Source organism: Gallus gallus, chromosome 17 (genome assembly GCF_016699485.2).
Source record: "Gallus gallus isolate bGalGal1 chromosome 17, bGalGal1.mat.broiler.GRCg7b, whole genome shotgun sequence".
NCBI classification, from domain to species: domain Eukaryota; kingdom Metazoa; phylum Chordata; class Aves; order Galliformes; family Phasianidae; genus Gallus; species Gallus gallus.
This window is the reverse complement of record NC_052548.1, coordinates 5,504,210-5,526,413: the sequence shown is the minus strand read 5'-3', so window position 1 is coordinate 5,526,413 and position 22,204 is coordinate 5,504,210. Positions and strand designations below refer to the sequence as shown.

The 22,204-nt window shown below is 47.6% G+C and overlaps 1 protein-coding gene across 3 annotated transcripts in view; it reads right to left on the bottom strand.

The window, feature by feature from the left end:
• FAM102A (family with sequence similarity 102 member A) overlaps nt 1-21,141 on the bottom strand; it is a 35,604-nt gene extending 14,463 nt beyond the window's left edge. For 2 of the 3 annotated variants that reach the window (XM_015279493.4, NM_001199166.2), the window contains exons 1-4: nt 20,961-21,141; nt 19,260-19,898; nt 1,109-1,229; nt 766-795 (exon numbers count right to left, since the gene is read on the bottom strand). In XM_015279493.4, coding sequence (XP_015134979.1) covers nt 766-795; nt 1,109-1,229; nt 19,260-19,405 — 297 coding nt within the window. In that variant the 5' untranslated portion in view covers nt 19,406-19,898; nt 20,961-21,141. Of the gene's footprint in view, nt 1-765; nt 796-1,108; nt 1,230-19,259; nt 19,963-20,960 lie in introns of all 3 variants that reach the window. The other variant, XM_040649075.2, reaches the window with a different exon arrangement.
• Nucleotides 21,142-22,204: the final 1,063 nt, after the last annotated feature.

The window sequence follows — 22,204 nt, the reverse complement described above, 5'->3', positions numbered from 1 at the left end:
TGAGTGAAGCCTTCCTCTCAAAGCCTGGTACATCCATAGCCCCAGGAAGGACATAGATTAGAAGAAATTCTTACACAGTTGTGTGTGAACCAAACATCTGTTTATTAGAAACTAGCATCAGTGACTCATTTTCAAACATGGATGCGGGCTCTGTGTGAACTCTGCTTTTAAGCCAACATTGTCTCTTGTTCCAGCACAAAGAGAAAGGGGTGGCATCCAGCCCATTGTCTCTCCCATAGCCTGAGCAAGAAAATGAGGAGTATGGGGGTGTAACAGAACATAAAAATAACATTCATTTCTTGCCTCAGTGTCTCCTGCCCTGGGAATGCAGTGATTTCTGCTGTAGGTTTCTGCCTGTGCTCACAATGCAATGACGTGCCCACCCCAGCCATAGCTGGTTACTGTGCTCCGAAGAACAGAACTTAGTCTGTATTTCTTCATTAGCAAGACACTGCCAGAAGCCAGAGAGTTCACATCTGACTCAGAACTTCCCCAAAGTTTGAGGACACGCAGAACATCTTCCCAGCCCCCCTCCCAAATCCACATCCAGTACAATCTGGATCCTGTCCCTGCCAGTACGTTTTTTTTGGAAAAGCACTTAACTTGTGCCTAAACTAAGAACCAATGACTGTTTCTCCAGACTGCTTCATGCAGCAGCCATGCTGCTTTCTGAGTGATCAGCCACGGGTTTACAATGGCTGTAAAGCACTAAGAGCACACAAGACAGTCACCACTCCGTCACATTTGCCCTTTCTTTGCTCTTACCTTGGAGTAGGTTTTTCCGCCCTTCAGCTCCTATAATGGGAGACAAAACAAACAGGAAAAGCAGCTATTACATGTGCTGGGGAAACAGGGGGAAAGTCATTACTCAACCCTGGAATTTGCTGTAAGGATTTCACAAACTTCTGTCTCTCAAGGGTAACAACACCCTGCTCTGTGTGAAGTACCCTGGCTGGGAAAGAGGCTCTGTGCAGTTTGTCATAACCCAAACAATCCTTCCTTCCCACCACAGTCCACCATCACCATTCTCCTTGCTGCCAAAAAAAGCAACTGGGAAGCAACACCAAAACACAAGTGGTACCTGCTGGAAGCAGAAGCAGGTGCTTACCTTACGGACAGACACTCGGCAGATGCAGGGGTCCAGGAGTCCTGTGGCTGGGTTGGCACTCATTTTACACACAAAGGTAAATTTCTTTTTCCAGCGGACACAATTTTCCTGGACTTCTTCTCTGTGAGAATGCAAAGAAAAATAAAACACAGTTTTCAAATAAAAGTACAGAGCCAAATCAATCCCAGTTATTTACAACCTTCGTTATCGACTGGCAACATTGTCTGCAAAACCCCCTACCAGGTAACTCAATTCACGCCACCCGAAAATGCAGCAAAGAATGTTATCATAGCACCAACCAATTGCACCAGCCAACACAGATCAAATCCACCTAGGTTACAGGGCAGACTAATCGTATCTCACCAACATTTGCCTAAAGCTCTCTCCCAAGCTTTTCTCTGTTTCCTGCTTTGCTGGTTTAGCTCATTCACTGTCCAGCCAAGACAGAGCTGACCACTATAACTAAACTGGGCTGAAGTTTTGTAAGCTTGTCTTCCTATACGTCTGCTTTGTACAGCCTTCTGTGCAGTCAAATTGCACTCTCTCCTGCACAGCTTTTCCTTCCCATCCTGCCTCGTAAGCCAGGACTAAGTCCATGAGAGCAGTGGCCTGATGCAAGACAAAAACACAGGTGGAAACACTCTTGGATGCATACAGACAGGACCACGCCGAGCAAATGCGGTACGCTTCACACAAAGGTTGTGGATGTCACTGCAATGAGAGCAGTCCCAGCCAGCCAGAGAGATCCTCCTCACAGCTCTCGCTATCCTGCCCCACTCACTGGGTGAGTTGGGACGCTGTGACTCAGGCATGCACCAGAGCTACAGGAAGAAGACGAGGAAGAAGAAGAGGCTCTCTGAGCACGAGATGCTTCAGGTACAGCTCAGGCGTCCGCACAGCTCTCCAAGGAAGCTGAAATTCACCTCCCACAGAATGTGGGTTCCAATGAGCAGGAAAGGAGGTGTGGGGAGCCTCCTGCAAGGCCGTGGGCAGTGAGTGATCCTCTGCACCAAGTGATCCCCTTACAGCTCAAGCCTTGGCCCTGAGCCAGTGAAGGGGAGGCAGGCACCAATGACAGCAGTGAGTTAGCAAGCCTGCACAGAGCTCTTATCTCTTCTCTCAGCACAGGACAAAAGGGGCAAAGGCACAAGATCAACTGTTTGCTTTGGCAGCGAGAGAAAAGCTTCCTGCCATCTGACCCAGGCACAGTGTAGGCTCAAGATACTGGGGGAAAAGGGAAGAAATCAATCCTGATATTGACTTGACTCCTCCTGAGAAGGAAGGAGCAGAAGTCAGAAGGCAGCCCAACAGCCCCTCGCACAACCCTCACATGAAGCCATGGGCTGGGGCCTGACCTTACAGGTCCCCATCAGTCCCCAGCTATCCTGAAAGACTTCAAGAGCAGAGCCCAGAGAAGGGGTAGGTGATAAACTAAAATCTGTAATTCACTGTAATGCAGAGGAGGGCTGATCATCCTTCATTAAAAGGTGGGAAAACACAAGACAGCAGCTCCTTCAAGGCAGCAAACTTAAAATCCCATCTGGAAATGGAAGCCATTGAAATGTTAGACATCTAAGTGCTGAAAATACCTTTGGATTCGGGATTAATTCAAGATGAAATCTGGTTCTCATTGCTCCACTCAAGTCATTCCAACTCCTCCGGGCAGAAGATACATTTCCAGAGGGATAGAAATGGCTTTGCCTATTCACTCAGCCAGCCACACTAGTTGAGTTAAATTTCATATCTGAGGTGCCTTGAAGCTGACATAGTGGGAGGTAAATCAAATGATCTAAAGGAAAATTCAGGTACTGATGAAAAGAAAAAAAAGAATTCAACCGAACAGAAAAATGCTTGTAAACATGCGTGCTTCAGAAATGCAAGGGATGTGCATAGGATGCAGGAGACACTAATAATTACAGCAGCACCAGTCTCCTATCCTTTGAAAAGGAGCTGCTATTTCCTTGAGAGCAAGGCCAATGCTCCCTCTGCTAACGACACCAGCCCTTCAAACCAAAGCTCAGAAGGCAGCTTCATACCCGATGGGTTCAGCAGTGCTGCTGCAGGCTCGACTCAGCAGTGTGGGCTGGAGCTTCGGCTGCACGCACAAGTCTTACTTGTGATTCCCTCCTGTATTACAGTGCAGCTACGATGAAGCATCTGCTGGATGCTGCTAAATCCAACTAACGCTAATTATTTCAAAATGTGGCTAAAAGTACTGATTAGTAATAAAAGAGCTCCTTCATTGCTAACTCGCTGTTAGCATAAGAAACATTTTGTTTCTTGTTAAGGAGATTCGCTGGCCTTCCAAAGCTGCTGCAGATAGCACACAGCTCAAGCCATTGGCACAGACACGGGGTGAGGAGCTGGGGGCACAGCATGCAGCACTGCAGACAGCCCCCAGCCTGCAAAGGTTCAGCAATGACTTCTAACATTTTTTCTTTTAAGAGTGGCTTTTATGGGTGGGGGCCAAGGCTGTATCATTAGACAAGGGAGCAGCATTGTTTCAAGTCACACTGTAAGAAATTAGTTCCACATTTCCAAAAGGCAGCATGTAGTGAAGCACTGGGCTTTGCCTATCCACCTCCCATCAAGTTATCGTAAGGATGGTAATTAGGGAGCACTAAAATAGGAAGAAAGTGGACTCAGATGAGGAGCACTTAGCTTCAGAATATTCTCTGATGTACAATTAGGAACCATCAGACAGAAACCAAAGCAACGCCCAAAGCACCCGCAGAGGTGTTTCCTTCCAGCATAATCACACAGCACCTAAAAGCAAACCCTGAAACTAACAGCTGAAAACCAAAAGGGCTCAATTTAAAAGTGTACTCTGTATTTGAAGCATCAGAAATAGACCAAACCAGTGCTGGGTTCTGGGTGTCCATTCAGTGGGCCTTCAGAAGTTTTATTTAAACAATAAAAAAACCCAACAAAAACTGTCTGTTCTACTTTGCAGCAATGCCCTCAGGAGGCCAAATCCCCTCCAGGCTTAGCTTCGCCCTTTTCTGCCTTAAGACTTATTCAAAGCTATATAATTACTCTTCCATACCTAAATATACCACCAGCGAACAAACCAACATAAGCCTGCAGCAGCTTTTGGGACAAGCAGTGTCCCAGAGGTAACTCTGTGGGGCCTTCAGGTTCCTGGGCCCACGTCAGCCCCGTGCCAAGCAGTGGGACAGCCCTTACCAGGCAGGGAGAAGTCTGTGGGTGTTCCACCATAGCACATCTGAGCCTAACTCATGGCAGTGATGCACAGCTGTAACCCACTGCATTGCCTACTGTTCTACATCCCAGTGTAGAAATAACAGCCTTGCTTGGTGAAAGCCACAACGCCTCTTCAGGCCCAGATCTCACGCAGCCTCACTGCAGCTCTGAGACGGGCAGAAGAAAGCACAAGGAACAGATTTTATGGACGAGATGTTTACCAACTGTGATTGTAGTGCCACAGAGAGAGCAGCACTGCTGCAGAAAGCCACAACGCTAACTGCGAGTTAGCTAAAACAAGCACACAAGGAAATGCTTCTTGAAAAGGCCACGTATGAGACCCATGCTACTTCAGACTATCGTACGTCCTGTCCCACCAGACACCACGACAGAAATTAGAACTTCTATTTACAGACTTGAAGCTGAGCTGTGCCCAGCTGGGTACAGAGTCTCCAACACCACCCGAGGAATTAATTTTGCCTTGCTGAACTGTTTAGAAATGCAGATGAATCACCCATACTTTACAGCAGAAGTACAAAACACCATGAAAGGGCTACAGGCTTACTGGGAAGGCAAAGACAACATAAAATAACTTTTTAAACACCAAACATTTCAGTGGAGAAACGCGTGTCAGTTTGATGTTTCGTACATGGGAGCAGATGTGGGAAAACCTCAAGCTAAACAAGACAGCACACAGATAAGCATACACAAAGAGCTTCTTATTCAGATCCCCTCCTCCTCATTTACACAAAGGCTATGGCAAGCTCTCCTCTTGCTGCTGCCCAGCCCACACAGCCCCAGTCCTCAAGATGTGGAGCTGCATCAGGTCCTTCAGGCAAAACGAATCCCCTGCCCTGCTCCGCTCCCCTGGCTGGTTCACCACCTCGTGCAGCAGCGTGGCATCACTGAGTTCACATTGCCATCTGATAAGGCACAGAAAGACAACGCCATTGTGAAGCGGCCACCAAGCCTCAGCTCAGACTCATTTAAAGGGCAGTCAATTGAAAAGAAAACTCTGAAGGGGCCCTGATGCCCCAGCAGTGGGTCTTCTGGGGAAGAGGGTAGTGTGGGTGCAAAGGCATTCCCACAGTCACTGAGGAAAGTAAAAAACAACTTGTTTCAACAGATTGCATCTGAACGGTGATGCCATACATCTCCTCCAGCATTTCTTTCCACGCGTACCTTGGCTCTCCTCTCAGCTGCAGGGACACATCATTAAGGCTGCCTAATCTATTCCCCAGCACTTTTGAAGACAGAATTAGAGCAGGATTGCTGACAGCCCCTTAGCTCAGAAAGCCTGGAACAACCCTGCGTTACACTCTGGAGAAGACAGTTACTATTTTAATCAGGCTATCTACTGCAAAGCTGTAAGGGAAGAGACGCCTTCTGTAAGGCCTAGCAAAAACACTTGAAAAACCCATTCTGTACCAGCACTCACAGCACTGCACTCCCTGCACACCAGAATTTACACCATCCTATAAACATGGCAGGTCCTGCTGCAAATAGAAGGCCTAATCAGCACCCATAAAGCACAGACAATATAATGGTAGGTGAAAATACATGCAGTAGAGAAAGTGAGCCTTTATCTAGCCATTAGCTGGTTTAGACTTACAATCCAAATGCTATGTCCCCAAATAACAGGCTTAGGACAGAGCACTTGACTGCAGCACAGATGTTATTAAAAGAACTGCATCTCCAAGGCTTTGCCATCCAGATGCCTTACAAGGAAAAGGAAAGAACCAAGAGCCAACAGGACATACAGGTAGCAGACAGAACACTGAACACTCGTGTGGGAACCTGCCACATTCATAAGGACCAAGGGCTGCTGCCCTTCCTACCTGCTGCTGGGCATGTGCATGCCAAATGGAGGTAGGAAGCAAAGCAGTCTGCTGAGTGCGGGCAATTCCAGTTAGAATATCTCACGCAGGAATGGTGATAGACCACATTCCTTGGGGAACACCATGCAGGCTTGTAAAAACAACTACAGAACAGGTGGAGACAGCAATACAACAAAATCCAACCGTTTGACCTGGAGGGGTTGAAGTGCTTTATGGGGCTTTATGAGGGATTTCAGGGTTTTTCGACCAAAACGAACAGAAAGGACAGCAAGCAGCTCTCAACAATAAAGTGACTCTGTTGTGACTGGGCTTACATCACTGACCAGAACAACAGCCAACCCAAATAGCTGGATGTCTCTCCTGCTGCAAACAACCCTGTATTCTCCAGCTCACAAGCGCTGGTTGTTGCACAGTAGACATTAGCAGTTATGATGGAAAAATGGCTCAGAGAGAGATGATGCAGACCGTGTTACTAAGAGAACTAAGCAAGTCTTTGTCATTTGAAACAAGTCTTATTTGGATGTTTCACTGCAAGCGTTTTAAACAAGGCCTCAGTAGTAAGGTCATCACATCCACCAAGTGCTCATAAAATTAACTTCTGAATCCCCAGCAAAGGGGAACTGTGGTAGGGAAGGACCCTACCCACAGTCCCACTGACCGATTTAGCTCTTCATTACACCACAGGGGAGATATGTATGGGCTCTCTAAATGTCAAACTTGAGCACCAACACCTTTAGAATGAATTATTCACATGTCCCAGAGACAAATGCAGGAGAAAACAGACAAAAAGCAGCAATCGTACAGGAGAGAAAATTTAATGGAAGAGACTTCAGCCATAGCTGAAAAACGAAGGCAAGAGACTTCAAGGCTGCCTCACCGCAGGGGAAGACAGCTTCACACTTGGGAGAGGGAGGCAAGGGAAGAGCTGGAGCAAAACTGAGGTGAGGAGGGAAGCGTGACAAGGTTAACGTGGAATAATAACAGGATACAGTTCTCCATAAAAATAAGCTGGTATCTAGTAGGCAAGTGATTGACTTTTTGCAGCTTTAACCTTATCCCCAGAAGAAGCCCATTTCCGAAGACAAAGCTTCTGAACTGTGCATTACAGCTCCCTGGAAAGCAGTGATCAATCTCAATAAAGGTCCACCAGTGTGAGGCAGGGAGCAGTAACACCTCCTGGAGATCACGGGGAGCAGTCAATCACAGGAGAAAACCCTCCAGCATCAGCATTCCTGGTTGTGTATTAACAGCTTCTTTGGAAGGCAGCCGTTCAGTTCTGCCCAGATTCCACACACCCAGACCTCACCTAACACAGAGGATGTAAAAAAGATACCAGCAGAAAAATAGAAGTAATTAAAAAATAGCACAACAGCACAAGTTGCGTAACAAAATAAAAGTTGTGCCAAATGAGAAAAAAGTCACAGAGCAACAAACCTGAAAGACTTAAGCTATGGAACAAGTCTGATGACTTTTGGAAGGGTAAGTAAGGGTGGAGCATGGAGAGGGCAAGAAGAAATATTCTAGCAGGCTCAGCTACAGAGCAGCAAAGGATGGATACACGCACAGCACAGCCAGTCTGCTTTGAGGTCTTCATATTTTTTTTGTCATCTTGAAGCAGAGAAGCAGGACATCAGGAAAACAAGGACAAGAAGGGCCTGTAACAGTAAATATCATGCAACACATCTCTTCTGTTACAAACCGTGCTGCTGACAGACCAACCCAGAGCAGGACATCCAAGGACTTCTTGCCACATCTCCACAACACAAGCTCTCTTTGGGCAGAGGCCAGGGATGCGTGCCAGGAGCAAACACATCACAAGCAAAGGACCAAAACTCTAAAGCGTAAAGAAAGGAATAACTGGATGGATGACTCAGTTACTGAAATACGACTCTGTAATAATGCGTGTATCGAACACTGAAAGACGCTTTTGCTTTTTTTGAACTTTGATCATGCACTGAGTCACCACCCCAACTCCTACTTCTATTGTTCCGACAGGCTACGCTGGAGCTGGATTAGCCAAGGAAGTATCTCAGACTGCCCAGCTTTCTTCTTGTAGGCAAATTCAAAGTATTCCAGTGACAGAAAAAGCCAGAACAGGTCAGCACTGCAGGTTTCCCTTGGCCTGCCCAGCTCAGCCACGAGCTGTGACACTGACAGAGCTCACGTGCTGTGCGCTCTGGTCTGTGATGAGCGATCACAGCTCCATGCTGCAGCAGCCTGGGCTGCTTTGCAGCTCACATCCAGCACGCTCTGAAGACTCTGCCTGACTCTGGGCTAAAATATCTTTCAGATCTGATTTTTCCCCAACTATGGCCACTGCACAACGCAGTGCATTCTGTGTGAAGTGGGAAGGGAACAACCCACCTAGAAACTGCTGCTGAGCTCCCACCTGCAATCCCAGCTAAGTCAGAGGGCTACAGAGGCTGAGCAACCCCAGCTGGAAGCTCCGTGGCACTGGGGGGACGTTGGCACAGAGGGAGCAGGCGCAGGATAACTAAGTGCACCATGCAGGAAAAACACCAAACTAAGATTAGAAGAAAAAAAGAAATACTCCTGACCCTCCCAGCACCCATTTGCCCTTTGGACAAATTACAACTGTAATTTCCCTTGTAGTTCTAACAGATAAAGGAACCAAAGCTTCAGAAAAACCTCTGGGTTCATTCTGTACAGATGCTTGTAAAGCGAAGGTCGATTAATTCATTGCATCTCAGAGAGTTTCAGTAACACTGCAGCTTGGAAAGTTTTGCTTGTGGCAGACTGTAGATATGAAATGAAGATTCACTGATTATCTACTGCTGATATATTTATAAACTTCCTTCATCCCCTAAGTGTTAGCTGTCATTCTGAGACATTCCAGACTTGCCTTTTGCTGCCTAAATTTAAACTCCCAGTGAAGTAAGACAGCAACGTAAAACTCAGCAAGGAAAACTGATAATGCCCTTACTGTGCACGGTACAAGAGATGTTTGCAAGTAGAGCATGGAGTTGTAGCCATGATGTTCTTTTAAGGAAAAAAAAAAGCTATTTTTCAAAATAACAACAACAAAAAAAAACATAAGCACACCAAGATGAAAAATCAAGGCACGGCTCAACCCAGTATTCCAGGACTCTGCTGGGACAGTAAGTCTGGAAAATGAAGATGCTGAACAGAGTGAACACAATACTAGGAACAAAGCTCCTGATGCAATGACATGTACTGAGATGAATCTCTTTGCCTCTAAGGCAGATTTGTGGCACATAAAGAAGCTAGAATAGTTAAGTGACATTTTTGGCTAATATCAGCCCTTTTTCAACCAAGAATGTTTGCCAACATAGTTGTACTAAGGAAGTCTTTGTAGTGCAAATTAACCTGCATATGAGGCCAAGTTCATTTCTGGAATAATTTCATTAATTCCCTGTGATGTAACATCACTGCAACTTGGCTCAAGCACGCTGAAGAGCTCTTCAGTAAATAAGCTGCCTGAAGTCAACCCCAGTGCTATAAGTATGATCAGTTACCCAAGAGGTAACACCCTACTGTGCCCAGACATGCTTTTCTGAGTCACTCCTGTATGGTACACATTTAGTCAAAACCAATAGGAGAAATCCCTTTATATGTTAAGACCAGCTTTTTCATCCCATCATGAATGTTTTATGATGGTTTGTTTATAAAGGCATTATTCAACATTATAAACCAGGTCACTGGTTTTAAGGACAAGGTACAAATGCATTTTCTCTGAACTCACACACCCTCCTATCAATATCCATATTGCTGTTAATCTGCAGAAAGGTCGCTCAGTAGAAGAGCTCTGCAAATTACAGAAGGCTGCTGAACAAAGCCTGTTGCAGCCCTGGCATCATCACCATCCCAGTAGCAACAGGCTGGGATTCTTGATATTGCCTTCTTCCTTCCTATCTCTTCCTCTCACCTTGACCTTACAGAGTCAGACCAGCATCATGGTGTTCCAACACGCAAAGCTGGCAGAAAATGATTACCTGCTTCATGGTTAGATTTTCTGTCAGTTTAACGCTGAAGTAATGAGGTCAGAGGAGTAACATGAGACAAGAGAAGCAGGGACACACGTGCAGCAGGCAGGTCAGCTTTTGTTCCTCTAGATCCACAGCTCCAGATAAAGTGATTCTCTCAGAAAGACAGATCCCTCCTGATGTAACTAGCACCCCACTGACTGCATCCTAATCAAAGAGAGGTAATTACGTAAATTACATCTTGGTTAGGAGCAGAACGCAGGAAAATGCTTTGCTTTGTGGCAGCAGTTTGTGCTGGTTACGCCACTGGGAAGCATTAGAATAGGCTCCTGCTGCCTGGCTGCCAGGAGTGGGGTTGTGAGGATGAGAGCACATTTACCTCCCCTGTGGCTGTCACCACCGGCTGCATTCAGATGCATATCCTTGATTTCCCACTAGTGAGAGCAGCTGACATTGGAGATGAGTATGAATCACTTCTAGAGGAAAGACAACATACAGATTTGTTTTGAAAGAACAGTCATGCTTGCACGGAACGCAGGAAAAGCCATTGCTGTAAACCTACATCAGAAACCAACCTTAAAGAGAACAGTGGCCAAGCAGAGTACGATCAGCTGCTCCTAGTACAGAGGCTATGAGGTATTCAGCAAAGCAGGAAGGCAGCAAACATTAAAAAAAAAAAAAGGAAATATGCTCCTCTACAGCACAGCATTTCCCTCGTGGCAATGAGCACTGAGGGCTACTTGAAGACATAAGATGAGCGATGCTGCACTTGAAAGGAATTCAACGTTTATGCAGATGCAACTGCCTGGTGTTACTGAAGCATGAAATAAAACATAACAGGGCCCTGACAGAAGTCAGGAAAAGAGCTTTCCTATACATGGGTTACTGCATAATCACCTGTAACACGGGCAGGCAGCCTGTCTCTGAAGCAGCACATGAGCTGGGCTGCCCTGGTACAGCAAGTCTATGACTACTGCTCCGTTCCGGTGCAATAGAGCATTAAGAGACCTGAAAAATGTGCTCAATTATAAATATCCTAGATTACCCCCTCACAGTCAGCAACGTGCCTACATGATAACATGAAGAATGGGAACTAGCAAGAGAAACAGAAAAAGCACAGAATTAAAAAAAAAAAAACAGCCAAGCTGGAACCCTCACCCCAGTTCATACAGGTACAAACAAAAATCCACTGCAAACCCTGATAACACATCCAGCCTCACCTTTTCTGCCTCTTAAGTGCAGATAAAGCCTGACAGAGTCAGATTTTAAGTGGGAGGGGGAAAAGGGGGGGTGAAATCTAAGTGTTTTCCAGGCAAGCCTTTCCTTTCCCCTCTCCTGGCCATCAATCCTTTTATTTTGATGAGGATTAACATCCCTTAGAGACTGGAGACATGAGTGATTGGACAGAACAGCACAACTAGAACCCCTGGGCAGTAGCCATTCTGGCCTCCCCATTTTGCAGCACTCACACACCAACTGGCATTTCCTAAGGCCAAGAGCTCCAGATGCAGTGCTGATGATGGTGGGCTGCGTGCTAATCCATCCTGCAAGCAACAGCAGGCGCAGGCAGTGAACCTCTGTTGATCATTAACCCAACAGCCAATAATGAAACACCTTGCCGCAGTCATTTCATATAAAGTTTTATTCTGAAAGCAAAATGGAGGTAACAACCCCAAACTGAAACCCTGAGGCCACATCCCATTTACAGACTTTCCCCTCTGGGCTCACTTGTTCTGCTTTGCCATTGCAAAGTCAGTCTGAAGCACAGTGCTTGATAGTTCTGCAAGGTGCCAACCAAACCCTCAGATTTTATCTCCTACATTTTGTACACTGCGTGGCAAGAGAGGGGACATGCCTCGCTTTGGCAAACATGCAGCTCTAGGAAGCAGTCATCTCCAAAAAAGTCTAGTTTTAGTTTTGTGGTTTTATTTTGTATTTTATTTTTTATTTTTGAGAGCACATTTCAAGGTTGGTTACCAACCACGCGCAGGGTGATGGTTTCTGTCGGTCTCTGAAGATGCACTGATAATTAACACTGCAGCTTTCTAGTCCTTCCAGCACAGCAAATCCACATGCTGTCTTCCTTCCTCCCCACGTAAGCAACCCCAGCACTTTCAGGCTCAACAAACACCATTCATTTCTTATTTAGAATACAGCACAGGGCACTGAAAGTATTTTTAGCTCCAGCCCCATCTCCTACAACAGCATGAGACCTCCTACAACAAGGCCTCCCCTCATCAGTGACATATGATAAATACAGCTGAAGGAAAGGCACGGTCCTGCTCTTTTGCCTTCTCAGCTACTTTCCGTCCGCATGGAAAGCATCCGTTAAACAGACTGTACATGCTCTGGCTGATCTAGAATATCCTGTCTTTTCAACACTTGCCTCCCCCCAACGCTTTGGTCTCCATGCACATCCTCTTCATATTCCTCCTTGCCACCACATCCCCATCTCATTTCCTTTATCTTTTCCCCATTTCAATTTTATCATTTGAATAATGCAGGAGACTCCTACAAAGCACATGAAAATGACATTCATGAAGAGTAGCAAATTCAAATCCCACAGAACAATTCCCTTTCTTGCTCTTCAGAATGAAAACACACCAAACAACAAGGCTGTTTAGCCAGCAAACACAGGCCCAACTGTTTGGCCAGTGGGAAGTGCCTTTCAAACCCAGGCACTAAACTGAGATACTGAGTCCCACTGCGGGGTACCAGAGATCATGACACAGAGGCAGGAGTGGTAGTGATGTGTACTGTGTCGCCCAGCATGTGCACAAAGGCATAATGTGAACAACCTGCCAGAACAAAAAGCCTCCCATCCTGCAGGTCGAGCAGCCAGCACAGGGTGGGGTAACACAGCCACCTGAAAAAACACAGATCACCTTCACAGCGTGGATTACTGACAGGAGGTCGCAGGTTGGTACAAAGGAAAAAGGAGATGAAAATACTGATCTGGGACACTTCTAAAGGTTGTTGCTTCATTATATGAGGAGGAACAGCTAGAAATGAATTCCTGACCCGTCTTGGAGACAACTGCACCCCCAGCTCTGAGCGGGCAGAGCTAGCAGCTCACAGAGGATGCAGAATACATCCTGTTCGAGAAAGGAGGCCACGCACAGAGCCACATCCGTCTGCCTCTGCACAGAGCGAGACCTCACAGAGTCAAGCTTGTGTGATGCTGCAGGAGCTCACTGTGCTATTCCATCATGCTGGCAAGTGAAAGAGGTTTCTGATCTGAGGGAGAAGCTGGAAATCTCTCCCCAAACACCAACAGGTGTATCTCCCTGTAATTACACTAAGAATAAATCCATACCTATCTCATTCACCTAGAAACTGGTACCAGAACAACTTGCTATTGGCAACTTATGGCATATTAAAATACTAACAACTGTGCAGTGAGACCACAGGCTCCTGGAGGCATGCATGAATTCCTCAGAAATACAGCTGCAAAGCTCAAGTCAACACTGGTGGCAGCTAAAGAGCACAAAGAACAAACAGCCTGGAAGCCATTTAGGTTTTCCTCCGTACTTCAGAAACAAATACAGGTCTTAAAAGGGAGTGAGGGCACCCTCCTCTCCCTCTTTGTCCTCAGCCAGGGCTGACAGCAGCGCTGTTCTGTAAACCAGGCAGACCACAGGGCCCCAGTCTCAGAGCAGAACACACTTGCCAATGAGTAATTTTTTGAGCCAAGCACTGTTTAAGTCACGCAGATAAGGCTGTTGCTAAGAGTTAGCTGTCAAAGCACTGCCAGCTCAGAGTCAGCTCTACAGGGGAAGTTCAAAAGCGGACTGTATGTGAGCACTTACTGAAGCTGTGCACACAGCGTATCACTTGGAGTTTTAGGCTTCAGCTGCTGGTTAATAAAGCAGCCCCTGCCTAAGCAACAGCAGGTAAAACAGGAGTGCTAGCTACAGCACCTACAGGGACTGCTCTGACCCAGCAGGATACAGCCTCCAGGGCAGGGATGTTTTAACAGAATTCTGTTCATCTCACACCAGGCTCCAGCTGGTGATCTGCAATGGGAAGGGGCAAAGCTGGTCCAAAGCTCCCTGCACTGCAAGGCCCTGCTGCCAGGTCCTGAGGTCGTACTGGTGACCAGCCTTGCATTGCTTTATCACTTCTGCACTTTTTCTAATACTCCAACTAAGCAGAGGTTAAACCTCAACAGCTGCTGCTGTTCTCACAGTTCTCACTGACTTTTTGCCATACTGCTATAATGAAAATCCTTTTTCTCACCTTTGCTGTTTAGTTTCTCCAGTTTTGTTTCAGAATGCAAGCAGGGCAGGTACTGTGCCTTATTACCTTATAGCCTTGAATTAGGCTGTGTTTTACTGCAGAGTGTTTCTAGAGGCTGTACTCAGATGCCTCTTCCATTAAAACTACCAGTCCACTCCTGAGGCTGCAGCCAAGACAGCAGGAGGTTAGCACGTGTAATGCAAAGAAGGTGCTTCACAGCACTGAAACTTACTCTTTCACTCCATATATTTGGAATACATTTATACATAGGGAAGACTGACATTTATAGACACGTGCAACAAGAACGGTGTTAAAGTGTTTTCACACCACATGCTGTAGCAGAGGACAAAGCCAAGCACACGTTGTACTAAATATGGAAGTGGGAGAGCCATTCAGAGCCACAACGAACTTCTTCACTACACCATGGCAATCCCATTTGAGGCAAGAGGCAGAATGCAGGCAGCAGCCCTCTCACTACAGCTAGTTGCCTTCCCTTCTTGGAAAGGCTAGCTCTAGAAGAGACAATTTCACTATCTACCCTTTGCTTTAAAGGAGACAGTAGTGAAGATTTAAATCTCAGCTAGGCTGAATCCATCCTTTAGTCTCTGATGAGACAAACAGTGCTTTTCTGGTCAGAAGGAGCCAGATATAACAGCAATTTAGGCAGAGGCAGTGAATTTAGTTGATTTCTGACTTGCACCACAGAGACGGTTGCATTTATGAGGTGGAGAAACTTGCATCTCCCCTTACAAAAGTGTTGGAATCACCCACATCAGCTGTTAGCAGGGCAGTGCCTCTCCCCCTCTATTTATGTCCTACAGAAACGAACAAAGTTGCATCTATGACTATGACATAATGATGCTTTGCATCCTGTCACGCAAGGGAAGCAAGCAGCTTTAGATCTGTGCCCACACGAGGATGGCAGAGACAAAGTCACACAGACCTTAATCAACGTGGAACTATGGGTGTGAGGAGCCTCCCCCAGTATCAGTATTTCCTTTGGCAGTCTGCATGCAGCCTTCCACACGCACGCAGCGCAGGAAGTGGATTTCACTCTTAATTACAAATTGCAAGTGTAAGAACATTCTTGGTTCAGGCTATGGCACTGAAATACTTTGAGGCCAGACCACCCCAGCAAGGTCAGCTTTTCCCACACCAGCACTGCTCCACTTCAGCCTGCATATAAACAGCTGGAGGGCTGCAGAAAACAAGCTCTATTCTCTGGTTGGTGCAGGAATGCCAGGATCAGAAGACCAAGCTGAAACACTACACATGCTTGAGAAGGCATGCTCACTATGGAAATACAGCTGGAGGGGAATGGAACCATGGGTTGGCTTGGTAGGTAGCACTTCTTGCCTTCAGAAGACAACATGCAAGGTGGGAAATGCCTGTAATGTCGTTAAGCTCTTGCAAAACAGTCTTCCCGTTACAGTAAGCCAAGTGTTTTCAGAGAACAATTCCTTCCTTCAAATCCAGAAATACCAGAGCAAAACTGCTGGCAAACTAACAAAACAATGTAGGATGAGGTGTTATGAGTGCGCGGATAACACCTGGCTTTCCAATTCCCTTACATCACACACCAGCTCTACTCTGCCAACACGCAGACAGGAGTCATCAGCACAGAGGTAAAGAGCATCTGGCTGCCACTCAGCATTAATTGACATCATAGGCAGGGGGGTGGAGTGTGGGGGGGATTTAATCAAGTCTTCCCCAGTAATACCCAAAGATGTAAGTGCACGAGCTGCAGCTTTCTGCCCTGTGTGGATGTCCTCGCTTCCAGCTGCACGGAAGCGCTCCCTCACCCAGCAGAACCGGTGCCTGCACAGATCCAGACTCCAGATGAGGCTGTTATGTCATTTATCTAGGAATAAAGATGCACACAACCTCCAAAAGCTTCAAACTGGTGCAAAACACAGCAGCCCATCTGCTCTACAAAAACGGTTGCCATGAATACATCCCTACCGCTCCACGCCTGCTATTTTTTAAGCTACTTGGGAGGCAACTGAATTCACTGGTGGTTGTGCTATTTTAGTATATGGATTAATAATATTCAAGGCATACACTGGTGCTGCTCAGTGGGGAAATACAGGATCTGTCTGGCCCACACCTGGCTCAGATGCGCTTTCAGAAGACCAGCTTCTAAAGGAGAGCGGTAAACCCAGGGATGACAGACGTTTGCTAAGCAGAGCCCTGTTCCTGAAACTGCTCTTATCCTCAGAAGCCCTGCTTGAGCATAAGGAGAAGGTTTTACAAACAGAGGAGGAGAAAGGAAGGGTGAAAGGAAATTTATAGCTGCAGGTTTAGTCACTAAAATATTCACAGCCTCAAGTGAGGTGTTAACCCAGCATGCATGGGAAAGGGACATCTGTATGCAAGAAAAAAAAAACACAACAAAGACACATTCTCAAGCTGATGTGCTGACAGGACTTGAACCTTTTCTAGAGTGCCCTGAATTCCTAAGCATGTTAATTCTAGGTGGCCTTCAGGCAGGTTCCCCTCTCAGCAGGGCTGCGTGGCCCCTGCCCTGTGACAGAGGTGTAGGGGCTTCTGGTCCTGTCTGCCCCCAAGGCCTCTCCAGACTCATGCTGTAAGGTGCAGTGCGAGTCTGTAATACATACCTACAACCCAGGCCCCAGTGGACTTGGGACAGGGTCAGGCCAACACAGCCACTCACTTCTGCTCACAGGAGAGTGTAACACAGTGCCATTCAGCACCTCATCTATATCAATTCTCTGAAAAAACACAGACAGCAAGAGCTACTTTGATCACAGCTGCAAACTTTTTTTTTTTTTATTGCCACAGACCAAAGAAAAGGTCCAAACCGATTGCAGAGCAAACACTGAAACTTCCTATGTAAGCTGTTCATCCTAAGATGACCCAACAGACCTTTCAACTCCAAATCAATCATTTTTGGAAGTGGCTGATTTAAGAAAAACGATCACAATCCCTAACTAAGTGCACAGGCTTCTCATACAACACAGATACAGCACTGACTTCCCTATCTTTCCACAGAATTTCAAAGAGATCGTGGAAAATGACTAAAAGAGCACAGAGCAGAGCCATGGCAGGATCTGGAAGCCTTTCCACGCGGTACCTCTTTTCCTCACTGCTCCTGGAAATTCATGACGTTTCTGTAACTGCAACAGGGGAAAATATTTGGAAAAGGTCAAATGACTCAATACCATTGAGACCCATAACTTTCCCAGCAAGAACAGGTTTCCATGTGCTTTCAGTTAGACTCCAGCCAGGTCAGGGGGAAAGGCGGCAAGCCGACTTCCCCTTCGCTCGTTTATAAGCCATCGAGCCATTGAGTGCGATGGATGTGTTTGGTTTGAATTACAGATGAGTTCGTTGCTGGAACACATCTGCAATCTGCAACACACTGCGCACTGAGAGAACTGCTGAACCCCAGCCAGCTCTGAAAACAACCAGACACAGCCCGGACGGCTGGCAGTGTCAGCAGCCACCAGCAGCGCGCTCCTAGGAGCTGCTTTCAAGGACAACAAGGAGATGGAGATTGACATTCCTGCTGCAGGCTTTTCCTGAGCCACCCTCCATTTAATTCAGCTTATTACAGCTCCAGGAAGCAGAGGGGTTAACTTCTTTCCAAGTTCACATAGTGTTTGAATTCCTTAGATAAGCTGCTTCCACCAAACACAAGGATCTAGCCTCAAGAGAGTACACTGTAAGGAAAAGCTCTTTTGATAGATATTCTTCAAAAGAGAAATTAATTCACAGCCCATTCTTGCATGTGTTCCATGCCCACATTTCCTATACACCTCAGATGAGGTTGCACCATGTCTCTGGAAAAAGAAACAAGCTTTGAACATTGCCCTATCATTTCTGTTTCCAAGACAGAAATGTTTCACACTTGCCCGATAAAATCTTCTCTCCCAATATGAGAAAGCACAATGCACTGCACCACAAAGAGGAAAATCAGACCAAACCAAACCAGGCTTTAGTTCTGGTATAAAGCAGTTACCAGCGAGCATAAGCACACACTGTACCTTTAAAATTGAGTAGTTACTCGGGAAAGTTAAAAAACAAGTTTGAATGCCATGGAAGGCTTCCTTCACATACTGGGGCAGAAAGAAAGCAAGTCCAGGCTGCTACGGAATTTGCATTTGCATACTGCTGGTGATAATCTATGTGCATAGCTGGAAACAAAGCAAGCATTTATTAGCAATTAGTAGCAGGCATGGGGACAGGTCTGCCCAAAGGAGCCTGAGAAATGCCAATACACAATGACCGAACAACCTTATAATACGCAGCAGAACGATCCCAATATGATAAATCGTTAAGAAGAAAATACTGCAGCTATGAACTTGGGAGATGCAATATTATTTGTTCAAGGAGATAAACTGTATCTTTAGCACTGACAACTTTGACTCCAGGCAGCAGTTCTCCCTTGCACAGCAATTTGCAATGCAAAGCAAGCTACTTCCACTCTTATCAAGAACAGTAACTTTGAAGTAAACAGAGTGCAAAGCTGGGGAGGGCTGATTTGCTTTTACAGACACAGCTCTCTACAGAGCTAATTTTCAAGTGCTGCGTGAAAGCAGTACAGCACAACATCTAAAACAGCACATGAAACCTTGGGCAAGGAGGGCAAAAAACAAATTATGTGGACTTCAACCAGAAAACCCTCTCCTTCAAGTGTGCAACCTCCTGCTCCCTCCCTCCCCGTGTCTCTGAAAATCACAGGGCAGCTCCATCAGCCAACAGTCTCCAGGCTTCGTTCTTCCCTGTCTCTGGAAAATGATATGGCACATGGGGCCCAACAGCAGAACTAGTGAAAACATATCAAGGGATAGGCAATTGGCAGCCATATGCCAGAGCACTCGAGTGAAGAATAATCAGGAAAAATAGAACGGCCAAGAAGCAAATCTGCAAGCAGCTTCTTACCTGGTAGATAAGCTAGCAAAGTCTCCTCCATCTAACAGCCTGATTTTGCAGAACAGAACCCCATTCACAAAGGGGACAGCAGTCAGCTCTTCTAGAGTAAAACTTGTCTGAAATTTGAATTTCTTCTTCTTCATCAGGAAAGCCATGGGCAAATTCAGTATGGAAAGCCCAGGAACTCCAAACAAGATGAGAGAGGAGTGGCTCAAAACACACACAGACAAGCAGAGGAACAGTGCTTGTTCCTGGAGCGCAAGCAGGGAGTGAATTCCAGTTCAGTTACAATGACGGCCCAGCCTCAAATGCACAATCTTCTTCTCTTTGGTGGTCGGATCTGGCTGCGGGATCATCGCCACGGCAGGCTTCAGGTGAGGAGGAAGAGGTCAGATTAAATCTCTGCAACATCTCCAAGGGAAAAGGAAGGGAGATAAGCAAGTCTCAGCTCCAGACCAGCAGGAGCTGTCCCAGTTAGAGGTTGCAGTGCCCCAGCTTCAGCAGAACCCCTCCAGAAGGCATCTCTCGTGGGAAGTCATTGTGAGTCTCTGAAGAAGCCTTAAGTCTGTGCACAGCACATAAAGAATGCTTCCAGGTTCTCTCTCTCCTCTTCCTGTGCTACTCCTTGGTACAGATCTTCAGGTCAGCCTTTGGGAGGGAAATGAGTAAATTAGTCCCAGGCAGTCCCAGGCTCCTCCTCCTTCTCTAAAACCTGTTTGGATGGGTAATATTCAGCACAGACTCATACCAATCTTAAGAGGTATGGCCCCAATTAGCCTGGTCCCAATATCCTCTTTCCCCTGTTTGCCTAGGGCAAGCTTCGCTGCTGTCATGCCCCTCATAATTCCTGTTTTGCAAAGCAGCTAATAAAAATCTGTTCTATTTTCACCCGTCATCTTCTGAAGCAGTTCACAGCCCACATGAGTCTAACCAGCATACGTAACTCTGTCTCAGGAAATGCAAAGTCTGTTCCTTTTCTGTTTTTCCGACCAGCCCTAAGTGTTAGCACCTGTATCTCATAAACAGAGAAACAGGCGGAGGAGAAAAAAAGAAAAAAGAAAAAAGAAAAAGCAGTCTGCTCCAGATTACACAGCATGACAACCAAATCAGGTCATCTGATGTCCATCCGCCAGGCCCACTGAGCTGTGCTGCTTTCCCTCAGCATCAGGTCGGTACAGAGAAGTGCCCCGAACAGCTCCGTTTGGGGGCCAGAGGACAGTGGTTTCGCTACACGTTTATGCAACAGCCAAGCCATCAAGGCTAAGGGCTTATTAGCATCAAAAAGCAACGAGGCTATAAACACGGAGCAGCCAACAACCCTCACCGATACTGAGCTGCAAACCACGGCTCCCGCTGCCTGCAGGGATGCGCGGTGAAAGCCTCGCTCCTGCTGCTGTGGGAGCGCAGGAAGGCTCTGCCGGGCTCACAGCGACCCGCTGTGCACCAGCTGCCCTGCTGCCCGTGCACCGAGCCGTGCCAGGTCTCGGCCTGCTCCCACCCCTCACTGGGCTCCCCAGGCCTCGGTCCGCCTCCGGACCCGCACACTTGGCTGCCCCAAGCTCGCAGCCTGTCTCCGGCACCCTCGGGCCAGTTCTCAGCCCCACACCCGGCCCCTGCCCCACGGGATAACCCGCGGGGGGATCTCAGCCGGCCTCCCGGCTCCCTTCCCGGCCACCCGACCCGCTCCCTGCCCGCCGGCCCTGCTCGCACCTCCTGCCCTCTCCTCGCACGGCCGCCGCTGCTCCCCGCCACAGCCGCCTCTGCTAGCGCTACGCCAACTGCGGCCGCTACGCCAACGCCGCAGGCAGCCCTACGGCAGAGCAAAACCACTACCGCGCTTCGAGAATACCAACCCGACACTACGTAACCCCTTTCCACCGCCTTCCTCCCCGGGGACGGGGGGGAGGGGAGGATAAGAGCCGCGCTCCCTGACTGGCAGCAGTTAAGAGGCGGGCCGGGAAAAACAGGGCCTTGATTGGTTTCTCTAGCGCGGGGCGGGGAAGGGAGGGCGGGGATTGGAGGAGGTGGCCATCGGTTCAGGCAAGACCCGCCCCCCGGCTGAGGGAGTGGGCGGGACGCGGGGGCTCCGTGGTGGCCTCGGGGTCGCCTCAGCGGGAGGGCGGTTCGGTGTGGCTGTTTGGCCGCTTGGGTGGCGCGGAGAGTTCTGGTTCCCGTCGTTACGCCTCATGACCGTTCTTAGGCGGCTGCGGGGTGCGTGGGGCTCGCTGAGGAGACGGCAGGCCTCTGCCCATGGAGCTGAGCACGAGGTGAGGTGTCTGTGCCTCCCTGTGGGCTCCAGGTGTGGTGATGGCAGCTCTGACAGATGTCACCTCTGTGCCCTCCTCAGCACTGCAGCTTGCCAGCCAGGAGCCCGTCCTCCTTGACCCAGTGTCCCTGCCCAAGCAGCTCTCCAGGGGAAAGGCCCAGCCGGCAGCTGGAGTCTCTCTTTCCACTTGTGAGATGTGGCAACCAGCTGAATGCGTCTGCCAACATGGTTTCCTCCTGTTATTACTGCTGCCCTGTCCCGTGCTCAGGGCTGGGAGCCCTGGTTAGGTAGGATTCCATTGTTTAAGGGCAAGCGGAACAAAATGTCTCTCCTTGTCCTGATGGAGTCTGCAATCACTGACGTGATTTGCCTATTTGTAAAGTTAAGGATGCGTTGCAGAGAAGAAGTTGAGGCTCACACAGTAGGGACTTTTCTCAATGCTGCTTTGCATGTCTGGCAAAGCTTGGGTGAGAGCCTGGGAGCCCTCACTTTGCCAGGCTTTGATGCCCGGATTCCTTCCCTTTAATCTTTGCCATCGATACAGACAATACCAGAGCTATCAAATAATTCTACCGCAGCGTGAGTCTTTAAAAGGAAAATCAGCTAGGAAAAGTACACAGCAATGTGTGTGGATGGAAGATAAAGGCTGGATTAGAGCAAACACTGTTAGAGTTCTTGCTCACCAGGT